Source organism: Xiphias gladius, chromosome 24 (genome assembly GCF_016859285.1).
Source record: "Xiphias gladius isolate SHS-SW01 ecotype Sanya breed wild chromosome 24, ASM1685928v1, whole genome shotgun sequence".
Taxonomy (NCBI): domain Eukaryota; kingdom Metazoa; phylum Chordata; class Actinopteri; order Istiophoriformes; family Xiphiidae; genus Xiphias; species Xiphias gladius.
Genome location: NC_053423.1, coordinates 19,550,448 through 19,567,460, shown reverse-complemented (window position 1 = coordinate 19,567,460; position 17,013 = coordinate 19,550,448). Strand labels below are relative to the sequence as shown.

General features: G+C 42.2%; 1 protein-coding gene across 1 annotated transcript; it reads left to right on the top strand.

Annotated features, from left to right (window-relative positions):
• Positions 1-423: 423 nt before the first annotated feature.
• On the top strand, positions 424-14,388 carry tfap2e (transcription factor AP-2 epsilon). Its single transcript, XM_040121824.1, has 7 exons — positions 424-682; positions 2,294-2,737; positions 4,985-5,039; positions 8,466-8,697; positions 11,368-11,486; positions 12,021-12,159; positions 13,393-14,388. Exons 1-7 carry the CDS (start codon positions 656-658, stop codon positions 13,652-13,654), a joined length of 1,278 nt encoding a protein of 425 aa, XP_039977758.1. The 5' UTR covers positions 424-655; the 3' UTR covers positions 13,655-14,388.
• Positions 14,389-17,013: the final 2,625 nt, after the last annotated feature.

Below are 17,013 nucleotides of genomic sequence, written 5' to 3'. Positions count from 1 at the left end.
GTAGAAAATTACATTCTTTGGAGTTTAAAGCTAAGAAACTCCAAGATGTTTGACTAAAAAGGAGGTGGGTGTTCGTGCGCAAAAACGACTGTAGCATTAACTTAGACAACGTGAAAATATTCCACGTTTAAAACGTGGTTCTTCTCACGAAATTTGTAAAGCAAACGTATAAAAAACCCTTCACATTTCAGTGTCACTCTGCACATGAAACCTGGAGTATAATTCAGGGCCGGTATTTTAAAAGAATACACAAAATATGAAAGTAGAGCGAATGTGTGAATTAACAACCAGTGATTGAATGAATATATCTCTTTAAGAGAAGTGGACCCTGTCGACCCCTCCCCTCACTCTGCCGGATGCGCGCAAAACCTATAAGTAGTGCGCTCATGGAGCGGCTGGAGGAGTCCGTGTGTCTTGCGCCCGTCTGTGTATGTGTGTGTGTGTGTGTGTCTGGCAGCAGCTTTTCATCTGCGCGCACAGAGCTCCGTCGAACGGCGAGAAGGGGAAAAGTGAATAACACCTTTGAGTTTAATGGACCGTTAAAGCAGCCTGGATTACATCGCGGAGAGCATTTGGCGACATCTTTCAGCCGCTGGAAGCCTGCGCATCCTGTTGAATTTAAGATTTTTTTTGGGGGGTATCCAGAGCGGTCCAGATGTTAATCCACACCTATTCGGCTATGGTGAGTTCGACAGAGACTCGTATTTTGAGCATTTTTTCTTTTTCTTTTTTTTCTTTTGGACTGCTGATGTCTCGTTCACCACTACCGCCGCTCAATTTTCGGAAGGAGTTTGTTTTCTCGTTGCGGATCGCCGGTAAACTAAACCCGAAACAAACGTGCGAACAATTCGCTGCCGTTACTTAAAAACAGCGTGGAGCGAATAAAGGTAGAGAAAATGGACTTTATGATTTGATGAATGTGTTGCGTTTTCGGACCTGTGGCACCAACTATCAGTTTAGAAAGAATAAAAGTCCTCGGTTATTTATTTTTAATTTTTTTTTTTTAATTTTATCTCACAATTAAATACATTTCTGGCAACTTCTGGCTTGTTCTTTGATCTCCGGCGGAGCCCTAAGTGTCAGCTGTCTCCCCCCCCCCCCACACACACACACACACACACACACTCGCCAGTGAGCCTGCCTGACACTACAGTTTACTGTAGCGGCGCCGCGCATCTGTCCGCGGAGATGGTCTTTGTCTGCGCAGTGTCACACCAAGTGAGAGCGCCTGACAGTAAAGTGTTCATTCACCGCGAAAGCCGTGACACGCGAACCGAGGACGGTCGTCTTTCTGACGGAGTGTCGCCGTGCTGCACAGATTTGAATATAACTTCCAGTTTGTTTGTTTGTTTTTTTGTTTTGTTTTTGTTTTGTTTTTTTGTTTGTTTTTTTGTGGAAGAAAAAAAAAATCCAAACGCAGTCCTGCAGAGTGTGGTTGTGTGACAGATATTGTGTGCGCTTTTGAGCTGGCAGATAGCGGCCCTCTTTGGCTGGCAGATAATGGACATTGTTCCACCACAGCAGCATTGATCTGGGTGACCCAGCTTTAAAAAAAAAAAAAAAAAAAAAAAAAAATTCCAATTTTGAAAGGACGTGTGTGAGGAGAAATGTAGGCTAGTGGACTACGTGTTTTTTTTTGTTTTGTACACACAATGGGACACGCGGGCATGTCTTTTTACACGAGGGGGTCAAACTTGCGGAGTCGAAATAAATTTCCCGTTTGCCTCCCTGCGCCCTGTCGGCCTGAATGAAAAAGGGTTTTTTTTTTCCTTTCATTTTCAGCGGTGGGGGTCAGTTTGCGTTCGTTGACACAGCAGCAGATTATTCACAGATGGACCCCCCTCCCGGAGCGACGTGTTATTGTTTTGCATTACCTGTCCTTTGTGCGGCTTCTTGGTGGCCGTGACCTTTCTAGCACTGTTGAGCAGCGATGCCAACGGCGTCCTCTGCCTGTGCGCATCACTTCAAGCGCTGCTGCTGCTATTTCCAACGATCTAGTACAAATGGAAATCCATTATTTATGGATTCGTGCTGTTTACTGTTAATATATATTAAAATATACATATACATATATATATATATATATATCTTTTAATTTTGCGCTTTTGTGGCTTCTTCTGTAGACTCGATCTTATCTTGAACAGTCCTTGCACTTTATGCTTTAGTTTTTAAAATGATGCATTTTCTGGAGCTCATTGGTTTAAATAATCCCTCCCGTTTTGCACCTTTGGGAGAACAGTGCGATAAGGACTCGCGACTCCTGATATAAAACAAACTTTCTGATTTTCTGCAGGACCGCGCAGACGGACTAAGCGGCTCTTCGCCGAGTGGGCGCCTCTCCCAGCTGTCCTCCCTGAACCAGGCCGCCTACTCCTCGGCTCCACCGCTCTGCCACACTCCGGCCTCTGACTTCCAGCCTCCTTACTTCCCTCCCCCCTATCCCCAGTCTTCCCTGCCATACTCCCAGAGCCAGGACTCAGCGTACTCCCACCTGTCAGACCCTTACCCCTCCATCAACTCTATCCATCAGCATCAGCAAGCGGCATGGCACTCGCAGAGGTCGCGATCCGAGGACGGGGGGCTCCTGTCTCAGTCTCACCGGGCTCTGAGCCTCGACCCCCGGCGGGAGTATCCAGCTGTCCCTAGGCTGCTCCACGGTCTCGGGGAAGGGGCTGCAGCACTCGGGGACGGTCCTCTCGGGATGCACCTGGGACATCATGGCCTGGAGGATCTTCAGGTAACTCTATTTTTGGTTCTTCCATCCCTTCAGTTGTTTAGATGATGTTAGATGCGCACTGGGGAGACCGTGCGTAAAAGTCACTCGGCACAGGACCAGGGCCCACAAAGTCTTTATGGGAAAAAAAAAATCTCTCTGCTGCTTCGATTCTTTTCTATTCAATTCCTTTATAATAATCTGTCACTATGGGGAAAGCCTTCAAAAAACATACATGGATGATAGCAACAACGTCTCAAGGCAATTTATCTTTCATTTCCTTCTTTCCTACAAATGACACTACAGTTCATGAAGCCATCATTAATAAAATGTGATTTGTTTCTTGTCTGTTTTATTAACACCCACTATATTTTATCTATCGTTTCCACGAATTTTCGAATTTTCCACCTGTTATTTTATTTTATTTATTTATCTTTTTTGTGCCCACCTGCAGGTATTCAGCCTATTTAATATAAATTTCCCCAAGAATTTACACGACCACTTTTGCTGTCTGACATCCAAACGAGAAGGAAAACGGCTGCGCGTCACTTGTTCCACAATGGGGGGGAAAAAAAATTTAAAAAAAATTGTTAATTGTAATGAGAAACGTGTCAGGCCTGAAATATTAGTTTCCAAATTTCTCAATGATAATAATATTAATGAATAAATAAATTAAATGAGCTGTTTTTTTTCTTATGAATCCGTTCACATTAGGAATGACAAATGTCAAGTGCCACTTTGTCAAGTGCAGATTTGAAGTGGTCTGTTGGATACGTCGGCTTCGGAGTTTCCGTCCAACAACGCGTTTTGAGTTCATCCGCAATTCTGATCTTGATGGCTTGACATGTTATCGTCGACATAAAGTGGCCTTCGCTTTATGGGTTTTATGAGTTAGAGCCTTTGGAAATAACGCCGATCTGGAATTGTATTTTTTAAAATAAATAGTAGTGGTTATTTGGTAGCGCGCCACTTTATTAATCACCCCTGCATCCATCCAGTATTACCCGACGTCTCACACGGAGACAAAGTGATTCTGCTCATTCTGCAGCCTTTTTGCCTTCTGCGGGGTTTTTTGTTTTTTTTTTTTTTGGAGGGGGGGGGGGGGGGAATAGTTTCTATGGTTTATTGAGCAGTCAGCTTCCCTGCAGCAGGTGCAGCTGCAGACGCTGTTTGTTGCCTCCTCGCAGAAAAACACACCGAGACCAATTGATCTGTATGGTCATTAATAGAAAAGAAACGTTTGAGAGGAGCGTCAGGCAAAGAGTCAACCCGGGCATGTTACTGTTAAACGCTCCCACTTGACAAGGACCTTTATTTGATTAATGGATTATATCCTCCGCGTTTGAACCCTCTTATAAATTCACCACAAAGGAGACATCCGAGAATCGCCCTGCAAGACAATCTTACTCCCAGCGAATGAAAAGATCAAATACATTTCAATGGCTGTAATTTATTCTTTGAGTCAGTAAGATACAGTGGCTGGTTTTTTTTTTTTTTTTAATTATCATTGAATATTTTATTTTTCTCACATACATTTTTCTGAATAAGGCTATAGTGAAAGAAATACTACCAGTGTTGTTTTTTATGTTCGCATTTTGGGAAGTATTAAATACATATGCTAAAATAGAATATATAAAAAGGTCTTTAGTTGTTTTAAACATTTTATATTATTACAGTATTTCTTTGATTTAATATCATTGTGGTTTGTATGTTTTTTGGGGTTTTTTTGTAATTCAGTGCTATAGGTACATTTATAGCACTAAAAGATTCAAAGAGGCAGGTTTTCTTGTCCAATAAATGATTTAAGAACAAAACAGTTTTAAAGCATGAAGCTACTAAATAACATGAAAGTATACATTCATGTGGTTCTAAGGATTTTACACATAGAGCTGGTTCACTCAACAAAACAGCTGAACTGACACTTTTGTTAACATAATTCTTTGTGTCAAGCTGTATAGAAATATGAATAAACAGCTTAAAATGTAAAATCATCTGTCATTACTTCCATCATTTACTACCTGCTTTCCATTTTGCACTACACCGAGTTTGACTTGAGTTACAGACTTTATTATTTGCTTGGATATGGATAGTGTTCATATTTGCTGTGAGGGAAAACTAAATGTAGGACCTTCCATCTTGCTTTGGCCTGAGAGAGACAAGCCGTGTGTGTGTCTGTGTGTGTGTGTGTGTGTGTCTGTGTGCATGTATGTGTGTTTTTTGGCTGTGAGGCCAGTTGATAAATGATAGTGACTGTCTGTCTATCTGACACAGGGAATGGAGGAAGGATCAGCCTTGGGCATCCTCGACCACTCTGTCATTAAAAAAGGTAAGAGGTGAGAGAGCTGTGTGTGTGTGTGTGTGTGTGTGTGTGTGTGTGTGTGTGTGTGTGTGTGTGTGTGTGTGTGTGTGTGTGTGTGTGTGTGTGTGTGAGACAGAGAGAAAGAGAGAGCGAGAGAGAGAACAGAAAGATTGAGTGTGCATCTGTGCATTTGTGTCTAAGTGTGCACCTATATAATTGTGCTATATATGCTGAAGGGGGTTTTGTGTTTAGGGGCACTCAGTCTTTCTCGCTGTTACACACACTCACGCACTCGCGCACACACACAGACACAAACAGACACACGCACACACACACACACACTATAAATAATTCTGTTTTGCTATTTCATTTGAAGTCAAGAAGTCCTCTAATACTCAGCTGCAGACTTCACCCCAAAGGCACACATTCTTAATGAACTGTTCATGGTCATATGAGAGAGAGAGAGAGAGAGAGAGCGAGTGTGTGCTTGTGTGTGTGTGTGAGAGTGAAAGAGAGAGGGATTAGAGTGGAGAGTAGAGAGAAGTGGGGCAAAGAAGAAAAGGGAGGGGAACATGATAAAAGAGGAGTTGTGGGGAAATTTGCAGAGTATGATCACTCTAATATTACTGACTCCGAGTGGCAGAAGACACAGGGGCACGATTAGAAAATTCAAGTTGGATTTGTAGCTGGTGCAAGCGTGATACTGTGAAAATCTCACTCAGCCCAACAAACTCCGATAGTCAGCCGGTTCGGGTGCGTCGTGGTGCATAAAAAAAAGTGAAGATTTGCTCCGAAACACCTACTGTGTTATAAAATAACTGAAATCATAAAATTAAACGCACTTTTGCAGATAAAATAACGCTTAAACACAATGGATGCTTTGTATTCTTTCGTTTCCCTTTAAATGAAGAACTTCTACAAATAATTATTAATACTTTTTCCTCAAAACTTTGATTGATGATTGATTAAATGTCGTGATTTAAACCCCACACGAACAACATCCATTCACGTTTTTAATACACTTTGGCCTAGGAATTCAAAATAATTCAGTCATCCAAACACTTCACTGGCCTAAACCCCTCCATGCCGTGAAGTTTTCACAAAAACAGGGATGTAATTCTCCAAATTAAGTCCCCGGGGAGGAACTTCATGCATTTCTAGCTTGATTCAAACTGCTTGAATCTTGCTGCTGCAAACCAGCAGTCATTTGATGAAGTGACAGGGATTCCACTTGTTTGCCAAACGCTTAGAATTGATCAGTTAACCACAGCGAGACTCTCCCCGGCAAACACTTACAGCAAGATAGCCGAGCAAACCTAAGGCCCTTGTGAATAGAAAATCCAATAGGGAGAGGAGAAGGAGACAGAATATAGAGAAGGAAAAGGGGGAAGATGAAGAGTGGGAGGCAGAATAAAGAGTGAGAGACGATAAGAGAGAAAGAGAGGGAGGGGCGGACGGCTGACAAAGGAGAGAGAGAGAGCCTTAGAAGAAACTCTTCTGCTCTGTGGCCTGGCCGGCTGCGTGATCGGCTAGCTGTGAATGAGGGCATTTTAAGGGATTTTTTTTTTTTTCAGTTTGGGGAATCTGTGCTGCACAGCAGGGTGAGGACACTCGCTGCCCACAGAGTGTGAGGGGAGAGCTGGCATCTGAGCGTAGAGTTGTACGGATAATAGATCATTATTTTTTTTTTTAAGAGAAAGGAGAGTGAAAATCACAGAGCCATCGGGATTTGGAAATACCAGAAAAAGAGAGAGGAAAAAGGAGAAAGGTGGCTTTATTTGTATTTCTCATCAAAATACTACACAAAATAATGGATTGCTAGAATTACAAGCACAGTTGCTGGCTCAATGAATTCCCTAACCCTATGGTTTTGCACTTCGCCTTAAAGGGTTGGTTCTCCCAAATTACAAAAAACACATTTTATGTTAAGACACTGACCATGAACCACAACGTCCCCAGTTTGAGTCCAGCCAGGGAGCTTTTTCTGCATGTGGTTCCCCGTCTCTGTCTTCTATATATCATTTATTGTCATCGTTCTAATGTTGCCTTTGTAATTAAGGCCAAAAAAAAAAAAGTGCAAAATGTACTATACAAAAATGTCTTTCTCCTACATATTTTCTCTTTCTTACCTCTGGTGGTATCCAGTCACACTGAAAGGTTTGCTGTGTAATTTGTCCAGGTTTTGAGATTTCTTCCTCCACCCCAAGACAGTGGAGGTGAATGGAATTTCATTTTGTTGTGTTCACACCATTGAAAAATCTACTTGAAAATACGCAACATTACTCTGGACTATCCAGCTGTCAACTGTTTTTATCAGTGCTATTTCTTCAGCCAGTGAAAACTGGTCACAGAGAAGTTTCTAGATTGTTTGTAGAAAGATATTTTGTGGAAATGTTGTGAGCACTACATAAAAAAATTCCAATTACCTCTATTCAGGTAAAGGCAGAAAGGGATATTTCAAAAACATGAAAACAAAAAAAAATATGCGCATGACTAGATATTACACGGGATAAATAACAAAATATTTTTTTTGTAACTGGGATGAACTGACCCTTTAACCATAAACCCAAAATGAAGTCCAAAAAAGAACCTGAAACAAACAAAAGGTGCAAATCTACTTCATCTTTGTATCCTTGAAGAAATATGGTCCCCATAAGTGTAGAAATAAACAAAGCAGTTGATTCCTTTCAATCCTCTCGTTTCAGAGGATTTCTGCCCGTACAAATGTAGATTTAGTGGATTTATGGCATTACATTAAGACTCCAAAGCTAATTTCATTTACACAAATTAGCACTTTAAAAGATGATACAACAGAGAGCGAAAAGGGAGAGACAAACAGACACTGGTCTTTGTGCCAGTTAAATCAATACTAGGATTTGATTGGCAGTTTAAAATCCTCATCTGTTTTTAAAATGGGAAAACCTTGCTGCAAGTGGTATTCAACTAACGAATCGCAGGGATGCTTCGGTAGGAGACTGAGTTACTCCTAAATTTAAACACCTGAAGTGGTTGAAACGGGTTTCAGATGATTCCCCCCCCCACTCCACTCCAACCCAAGACCGGCAGAAAAACTCAAAAGTCTTAAAGGTTCACCACAGTGCAGAAAAGTGAGTGTGAACTGAGCTCCTCAAGGTGTAAAATAAAGCTATTTGAGAATGCGCAGTTGCAACCTAACCACCTGCAGTCTAGGCCACAGAATCAACAAGGAGCACTCCAGAATTAGAGCTGTTGACACAGGGGAGAGCATTGCACTGAATAGATTAATCAGGACTGTCACGCAGTCAATTCACACAACACTATTGTCATTGCACAAGACATATGTTAAGGATTGAGGATCTTTATTCAGTGTGTTATGTATGTATGTAAATAAGCTAAAGCTTTCTTTTTCTCTTTTCTGCCTCCTTCCTCCCGCCTCTCCTCTCCACCCCCCCTTTTTAAATCATCTTTCCACAGTTCCTATCCCGTCCAAGCTGAACGGCTCGTCCCTGTCATCCTTGTCCATCGGTAAGGAGGGTCTGGGTATGGGAGCCGTGTCCAACCCGGCCGAGGTTTTCTGTTCGGTCCCGGGTCGCCTCTCGCTGCTCAGCTCCACCTCCAAATACAAGGTGACAGTCGGGGAGGTGCAGCGGCGCCTCTCCCCACCTGAGTGCCTCAACGCTTCCCTGCTGGGTGGAGTCCTCCGCAGGTGAGAGGAAGACGGGGAATGAGAGGGCGGGATGTAGTTATAGAGATGCTTTTGGGGAGTCAAATTAAGAATCTAAGGCCTGCACTCAAAGACAAAAGTACACCCCAAATGAATGATCCCTAGCCTTGTCTGACTTTTCTGACATCTCTGTGTTTTTTCTTATGAAATACTAGAGACTCACTCATCGAGGTCTCTGAAAGCTAGTGGAATGAAACAGTCTGAGACGGGAACATCTGACATTGGTTGAACTGTCACAGCAACCTGTGACAAGGAGTCTTGAGTAGACATTGTTTGGCCATAGGCGATTACAAGCCCGAAAGTTTGGGATGCGGTGCCTTAAATAACTTGAATTTTCAGCTTGACAGGAACTCATTTTGTCATTTAGCAGTGTACAGTACCTCTCTTTTATTCCTATGGTTAACTGGCCGAACATACACGTTGGAAATTCAAGCTAATATAGCTCCAATTTAACATTTAACCAGGTAATACACCGATAGTAAATAACAAGACTCGATGCTGGGACATCAGAGTTAGAAATGGAGTAACCATATGGCATTGTTCAACAAAAATAAATGAAGACGTCCATCACAGGAGAGGACAAAATAACTAAATAACAATATTTTTTTCATCAGCAGACACCCGAATAATTGATAATGCTGTGACACCTAAAAACATATTGCAGTTTGAGAAAGAAGCTCAGCTTAGATCATTGACATTCTCCAATGTCACCAAACTGCCAGGCTGGCTCATCTACAGTACAAACTCTCCTCAGGTTTCAAGCAATAGCTTTATGGTCCTGTTCTGGACCTGTTCTGGGAAATGTAGGAAATCAGGAACGGTTGTGAGACAGTAGAATAAAAGGAATTTACAACACTTCATCACAAATGATCTGTTGGAATCCACTGAGAATCATACGTTAATATTTAATACTATAGAGGTATATGATGGTGAATTAACTAGACTCGCAAGACAGTAGAATAGCTAAATGTGCGAGTAAGTATAGTGGGGTCCACGGCCATTAAAGAGGATCCTGGAAGCCTCCATCAGCCTTTACATAGCATTGTTAATTGTTTTCTACCAAGCCCAGTTTTATATTAAATCTGCACATCGTTACCGCTTAATGGCACAAAACAGTAACGCTGTATAGTTCTTTCATTACAAAAGAAGCAAAAACTTTTCACGAGTTTTTTTTTTTTTCCTTGATATCCAACATGCTTATCTTCCTCCAGAAAAGTGAAAATTGATGGACAAGAACCAGGGCTTATGGGAATTCTAGTCTTAATTCCGAGTGACAGAATAACACTGCAGGGGAGAGCAGTGCTACCAAGCTACCGAAACATCTTGAGTGTAAATTTTTTTGTAACGGTAGTAATATGACAATGATAAACTGATGTCTAAAAATACTACACATTGCACGTTTAAGCGTGGGTTTCGGATTGAGTACAGTTCGTATGTAGTTAGTTTATGCAAAATGCTTGAAACCAAACGACGGGGGTGTAAATGTACTTTGCTATCAACCATGTGCTCCAAACACCCAGGACCTTTTTGCCTTTTTGTTCCATGAAGCTTTCTCAGAATGGGGGCGCTTTAACGTAACTATAGGGCCAGGGCTGAGGACCAAACATGTGTCATGGGACTAAATCACAAGAGAAGCAATGCGGTTTAATGAACCACAGCCTCGGGGCAAGAGAACAACTTTATGATTTGGGTTTCAGGCTGAAGTACTATAAAAGGACATAATTAAAGATCAAAAGGGTAATAAATGTTATCAACAAAGTCTCTCCTCGATTACATCACTGCCTATCACTTTGAGGTGCTTGTACTTATCTTGATCATTTCTATTTTAATGCCACTTTATGCCTCTACGTCACTGCATTTCAGAGGGGAAATTGCGCTTTTTACTCTACTACAGTTATTTGACAGCTATAGTTAGTTACTGGTTACTTTTAAAATTAAGATTTTACATGTAAAATATATGATCAGTTTGTAAATATGATACATTGTTGTAGATAAACCACCCAACTGTATATTAGAATTGTTAAAATTAGCTCCACCTCAACCAGCTACAAAAGTGAAATGCTGCTTTCACAATAATACAACAACTCTAATAATCCATTCATATAAAATATACTTGGAAGACATACTGTAGTATTTCCACACAATTTCCCTTAAGTAAAGAGTCTAAGTATTTCTTCTAACCCTTCTGCCTGTCATATAAATGTCAAGAAATGTTTCCGTCTAAATAAATATTGAATTTTTCTTAAATTTAAAATGTATAAGAATAAAGAAAGGGATGAGACCAGGCACAGGAAATGAAAGCAAAAACTCAAAAGGCAAAAAACACAGAAGAATACAAGACACTATCAGTTCTGACAGGGAACATAGGGAGATTTCAGCTTCACATTCACTCACACACACAAACACACACACACACAAATTCATGCACACACTCCCCACCATAGCCATAATAAAGAGATACACGCACACACAAACACACCACAACAAAACTCATAAGAGACAAACAGACACAGGGTACGACACACACACACACACACACACACACACACAGACACACACAGACACACAGACACACACACACACACACACAGACACACACACAAGAACCATCTCCTAAAAACTGCTCTCTCTGTCTCCCTGTCCCCCCCCCAGGGCGAAGTCAAAGAATGGTGGCCGCTGTCTGAGAGAGCGTCTGGAGAAGATTGGCCTCAACCTGCCCGCCGGGCGACGCAAGGCAGCCAACGTCACTCTCCTAACATCTCTAGTGGAGGGTGGGTAAACACACACACAGACACACACACACACACACACACACACACACACACATACTGTGACCTGTATATATCCTGACAGATAGAGACACATATTCACATAGAAATAGCCTCGCATGAGCAGACATGAATAAACAGTCATAGCATGGATGGCTGCATGCATGCGTGTGCACACACAAATGGAGGGCGTCATTTGAAAAGCTGAAGCCGTGGCTGCCTCACAAAGCCAAAAAGCAGTGAACTGTTTGAGTAGTGAAAGTGAGAACAATGGCTGCAGAGTTTGTCTCTTGACCTGACCTGACCCCAGTAGCTACACCACTCGATTGTGTATCATTTAAAAACATTTATATGGATAATTATTTGATTCGAAAGCTAAACTGAAGCCCTGAACTTGGACTCTTTAAAACACACAGTAAGTAGTGGCTGCATTTTTGCCTAACTAATGCAGGAGAGTGCTCCTTTTTGTACAGTGCTAGTTTGACTCAGTTTTTCTGCTCGAGACACACCTTGACTCTCTCCCTCCTCCTCCTCCAGGTGAGGCCGTCCATCTGGCGCGGGACTTCGGTTATGTGTGTGAGACCGAGTTCCCAGCCAGAGCCACGGCTGAGTATCTGTGCAGGCAGAGCGAGCCCGAGCAGCTCCCAACACGGCGCAGCATGCTACTCGCCACCAAGTGAGTGTTTCATCTCTACCTCTGCGCATCTCTCTGCTGATTCATCTGCAGATTATTTTCTCAAATAATCGATTAATGGTTTGGTCCACACATCATTAGAGAATCGTGCAAAATTCCAGCCCTACAGCCTAATGTCACATCTTCAAATTGGATTGTTTTTGTTCGACCAACAGCCCAAAACCCAAAACCCAAATATATTCCATTTACTAGAAAGTAAGATATGGGAATGCAGCATTGCTCACATTTGAGAAGTTGGATGCATTAAATCTTTGGCATTCGTCCTGGAAAAATGACTTAAACTGATTTTTTCAGCTTAGTTTTATTTATTTTCAGGAGCTTTTCGTTTCCATGCCAATTAGTGCTGGATACCAGGGTGTACCAGCTCAGTGCTTGATACAGGGTCAAATTAGAAATCCTTAACGATCACCTGCCATGCCGCCTGGTAAAAACCACTTGAGGAGAAATACGTTTGAATGATTCAGCTCTTTGGTAAATAACACAAAGTTCTTGATTCTCGTGAAAAAGCAGAGAAAAGGTGCCAATTTTGGCCACTTATTAAAGTACCAATCCCACACAGAAGTTACGAATTTCATAATGTACACATCTCTTTCCGTTTCTCTTTTTCGTAGTCGCACTTTCTGTATAAATTGTTAGATTTCCAAAATTGCTGAATCGAAATATTAGACGTGAGTATACTCTATACACCTTGTTTGCTAGTTTGGCAGTTTAAGTGGCTTTTTCTACGCCCCTCCTCAAAACCCTCAAGACCCTTCTGTTGAGTGCCGACTTTGCTGAGGTACATATATTCAGTTTCAGTGAGGAGTAGGACCCATTTTTTTTTTTTTTCAAGATCAGGGTGTATTGTGGGCTAGTTTTGGCGTAGGGTGATCTGTAAAGGGTGCAACCAGATATTGTGCAAATGCACCAAATTCACCCGTGTTTGATTGATGTCTGTGCTTAAAGGATTTCCTTGTCTGTCCTCGCGAGATTGTTGGACCCTAAGAAAGATGTTTTTAATATTTTCAATAGTGTAGGCATTGATTTCTTCTGTATTTTAACAGCAGTGCGCCTTACACTGTTTGTGAATTTATTCCAATAGTAACTACAACAGTCGATTTTTCAAGAGCTACTTTTTCTGAAGTCTAACTTAAATCGTTTTAGACAACAGTGAACCTAGCTTGTCACTGTTACCAAAATGATAACAAACTAATGCCTCGTCTCGTTTCTTCCCAGGGAGATCTGCAAGGAGTTTGTGGACCTGATGTCCCAGGACCGCTCTCCACTGGGCGGCAGTCGACCCACCCCTTGCCTGGAGCCCGGCGTCCAGGGAAGCCTCACCCACTTCAGCCTGCTCACCCACGGCTTCGGAGCCCCCGCCATCTGCGCCGCGCTCTCCGCCTTCCAGAGCTACCTGATGGAGGCGATCAAAATGCTGGACAAAGGAGAGGGTGGAGGGAAGAGCCACCACGACAAGGAGATGAAGCACCGCAAATAGATGGAAAACAGACAGACGCGTGGTTAAATGGATTGGATGGATGAGCGGCAGAAAGGAAGAGAAAGGAGGGGAGAATACTGACTTGCGCCCCCTCTGCGTCTTTACCTTTGCCCTCAGGATAAGAACTGAGACTTTTACCTCCCAGAAACCCCTGCGGTCCCTCTCGTCGAAGAGGCGGGGTTTATGATGATATCTGTACTGTAATATGTGTCCACAACCACCTCACTCAAAATGACGCATGGACCTCTCTTCTCAGTAGCTGGTTTGTGTCATGATGGCGTCTACGAAACATCTCTTCAAGATGAGTTCCTACATACGGCAGTATGGTTTTAATTATTTCAACCCCTTTTTATTTACTTATGTCACCTTAAATGCGTCACCTTTATCTGTGTTTTAGGAGCCCCTGCCTTCATCAGTCTCACATCTTACACACACACACACACACAAGCAAACACACTTTTTCTGGACTGGACTCATCTGGGAAGCATTGTAAGCCATATCCGAGACAACAACCTGCTCTTTGCTCCTCTGGAACTTTGGGGGACTTTTAACTCCACCTGATGGACAAGCACAGCTTCCATATGTAGTTCTTCTTAGTGGGTGGTCATGGGAAAATTGAACTCTCTGGGTTCTCTAGCAGCGGGGTAAGGAGGAGTCAAAGGCAGCTAAAGGAGATTTGTTTTCTTTTATTTATGTGTTGGTAACTTAAAAAAATAACACAAATCATTTTGTACTTTCTGTGTCTGTTTATTATTAATGTTATTACTGTTGTTATTATTATTATTGTATTACGGCATAAATGTAATATATTATTAAAGAATTAAGAAGTGATCAGTTGAGTTTCACGAGTGTGTTTTTATGTTTTCACCTGAAATATCAGAACAATAAAAAGTAATGGCAACTTCAGGCGCCTCCAACTGCACCTCCCCCCTCTAACTTACTTTTAAATTTAAAGGTGATAATGGACATTTATTTTCTTTTATGGTGCTTTTATTGTAATGCCTCCGCTCCTCTGTCTCTCTGTCACAATAATGATATTTTTTATTGATTCCTGCTGGCAAAGTCTATTCTCACTTCAACAGGAAGGTCATGACCAGGGCTGCATCTAACACTTAATTTCATTATTGATTCATCCGTCAATTGTTTTTTTTTCTTTTTTTTTTTTTTTTTTTTTCTTTTCGGTCGAACGAGTTATTGCTTAGTCCATAAAATGTCAGAAAACGGTGAAAAATGTCCTGGAACCCAAAGTGACATCTTCAGATCATTTGTTTTGTGTGTCCTATCAGGCATAAACGAAAAGATATTCCGTTTCCAATGATATTAAACAGGAAAAAAAAAGGAAAAAAACCAGATAAAAACCAGTAAACGTTGGGTATTTTCAGCCACGCTTGCAGCATGGCTCCAGGGATGCCAGCGACGTCAGTTCAGACGGAAATATCTCAACACCTACTGGGTTGACTTGTCATGAAATTTTGTGTGGACATTCATGGATCCCCAGAGGATGGAAACCGACGGACTTTTCTTCCTGCTTTATCGGCAGGTCAAAGTTTGTACATATCCCGTGAAACTTGAAATTAAATCTCGTATCCTAATAGCTTTTCCTCCGAAACCCCCACGAGACTGACTGATTTGTGGTTTTGAGACAAATGTCCCCATAACCACTGGATTGATTGCCATGAAATTTGGTACCAAAATTCATTCATTCCCATTTACCAGACAGGGAAGTACTGAATAACAGGTCTAACAAAAGAATAGATGGGAAGTGTAGGATCCAGGGTTTTTGGAGCTTGACCCATGCTAGGGACTAAAAGTCAATGTTGACCATTCTTTGTTTAATATGTGTCTTTGTGTTACACTAATTGTTTGTGACAAAAGTCCATCACAGTTTCCAAGAGCCCAAGGTGACATCTTCAAAATGCCTGTTTTGTCCAAACAATCATCCAGAGTCGAGATATGAATTTGACTTTCAATGCAATTCATCTGAGGATGGCAGCGAATCTGCAAAAAAACCTGCAAACGTTTGGTATTTTTGCTCGACAAATGACTTAATTAAGTGATTATTACTAAAACTGCCGTTGATTAATTTTCTGCCAACTGACTAATCAATTAATCAACTTCTGGTTTAAACACTTACAAGCAAAGGTTCGGCTCTGGAGCTTGAAGGGATCCAGCGCCTCACTCAAGGACCCTTACCAACACGAGAGCCTGAATGCCGGCTTCTCCTTTCACACGCACACGAGCAGATAGTGTGCTTAGGACGAATCTGCTCTGTGCACCCCAGGGGGCTCTTTTAAAAAAATAAAAAAATAAATAAATAAAAAAAAATATCAGGGCTCCAGCAGGGGCCCCAGGAGGACGACGGCGTCACAGCTGCAGCCCTGAACGCTGTACCTGGGAGAACGGTGCCACACACACACACACACACACCTCGGTTCCCCGTCAACCCATCTGCTCCGCATTTCTCCCACCGACCACCTCTCACCTCTCCCGCGCAGTCCCTCACTTTATTTAACCGGGATGAGATAGTCAGCGCAATTACGGATTTCCAGGGACTACACACACACACACACACACACACACACGTCGCCTGCTCATACACTCTCAAACATCACTCATTTCTACCTGCCGTATCTCCCTTTCACTCCTCCCATCTCATTACCCTCCTGTGTCAACCCCCCCCCCTCCCTTCTCTTCATCTCCCTCTCTGTAACCTAAACCTCCCCCACCCCCCACCTCCTTCCTCCTCCTCCTCCTCCTCCTCACCCCCCCACCCTCTCCCCCCTATTCTCTCCCTCTATCTGACACTCAGCGGGGCTGCTCTCCATCTCTCCCTGTGCCTCCAGGCAAACATATGCTGCTCTTCCCGTCAGATTCCGGTGTGTTTGAGAGAGGAGGGATTGTTTAATGTTTATTAATCACCTGTCTGTGGTGGAGAGAAGAGACGATGATAGAGCCACACACACACACACACATCGTCTGTCTTGTACACATACACATGAGCTGTATCTCTCACACACACCTATTCAGCTGTGATTTTACCAACTTGGCCTGGTTTTCCCATTTACAGCTGTATATAAGTGAGCTCATTTACTGTAACACTCCTTGTGTACAGACACGAAGAAAAACTCAAGGCCTCCTAGTTATTACAGGAGCTACTTGTTAGTATATCAGTAAGGTTCATTTTTTTCTGTCACGTGAAAGCTGGTTATTGAACTTACAAAACAAATGTCAGAATTAAAAGGTATTTAAAACTGATTTTGATCCTAATGCAGTTACATCTTGAGGGAGCCCATAGTATAGTATATATCAAAAACTATCCTATTCTCTTAATGTCTGGCTCTAGACTTAGATGGGACTCA

Bases quoted from the DNA above. Each gene is read 5' to 3' on its own strand.
- tfap2e (XM_040121824.1), top strand. From the start codon at position 656: ATGTTAATCCACACCTATTCGGCTATG. The intron at 2,738-4,984 runs GTAACTCTATTT...TATCTGACACAG, and splicing joins ATGGCCTGGAGGATCTTCAG to GGAATGGAGGAAGGATCAGC. The intron at 5,040-8,465 runs GTAAGAGGTGAG...ATCTTTCCACAG, and splicing joins CCACTCTGTCATTAAAAAAG to TTCCTATCCCGTCCAAGCTG.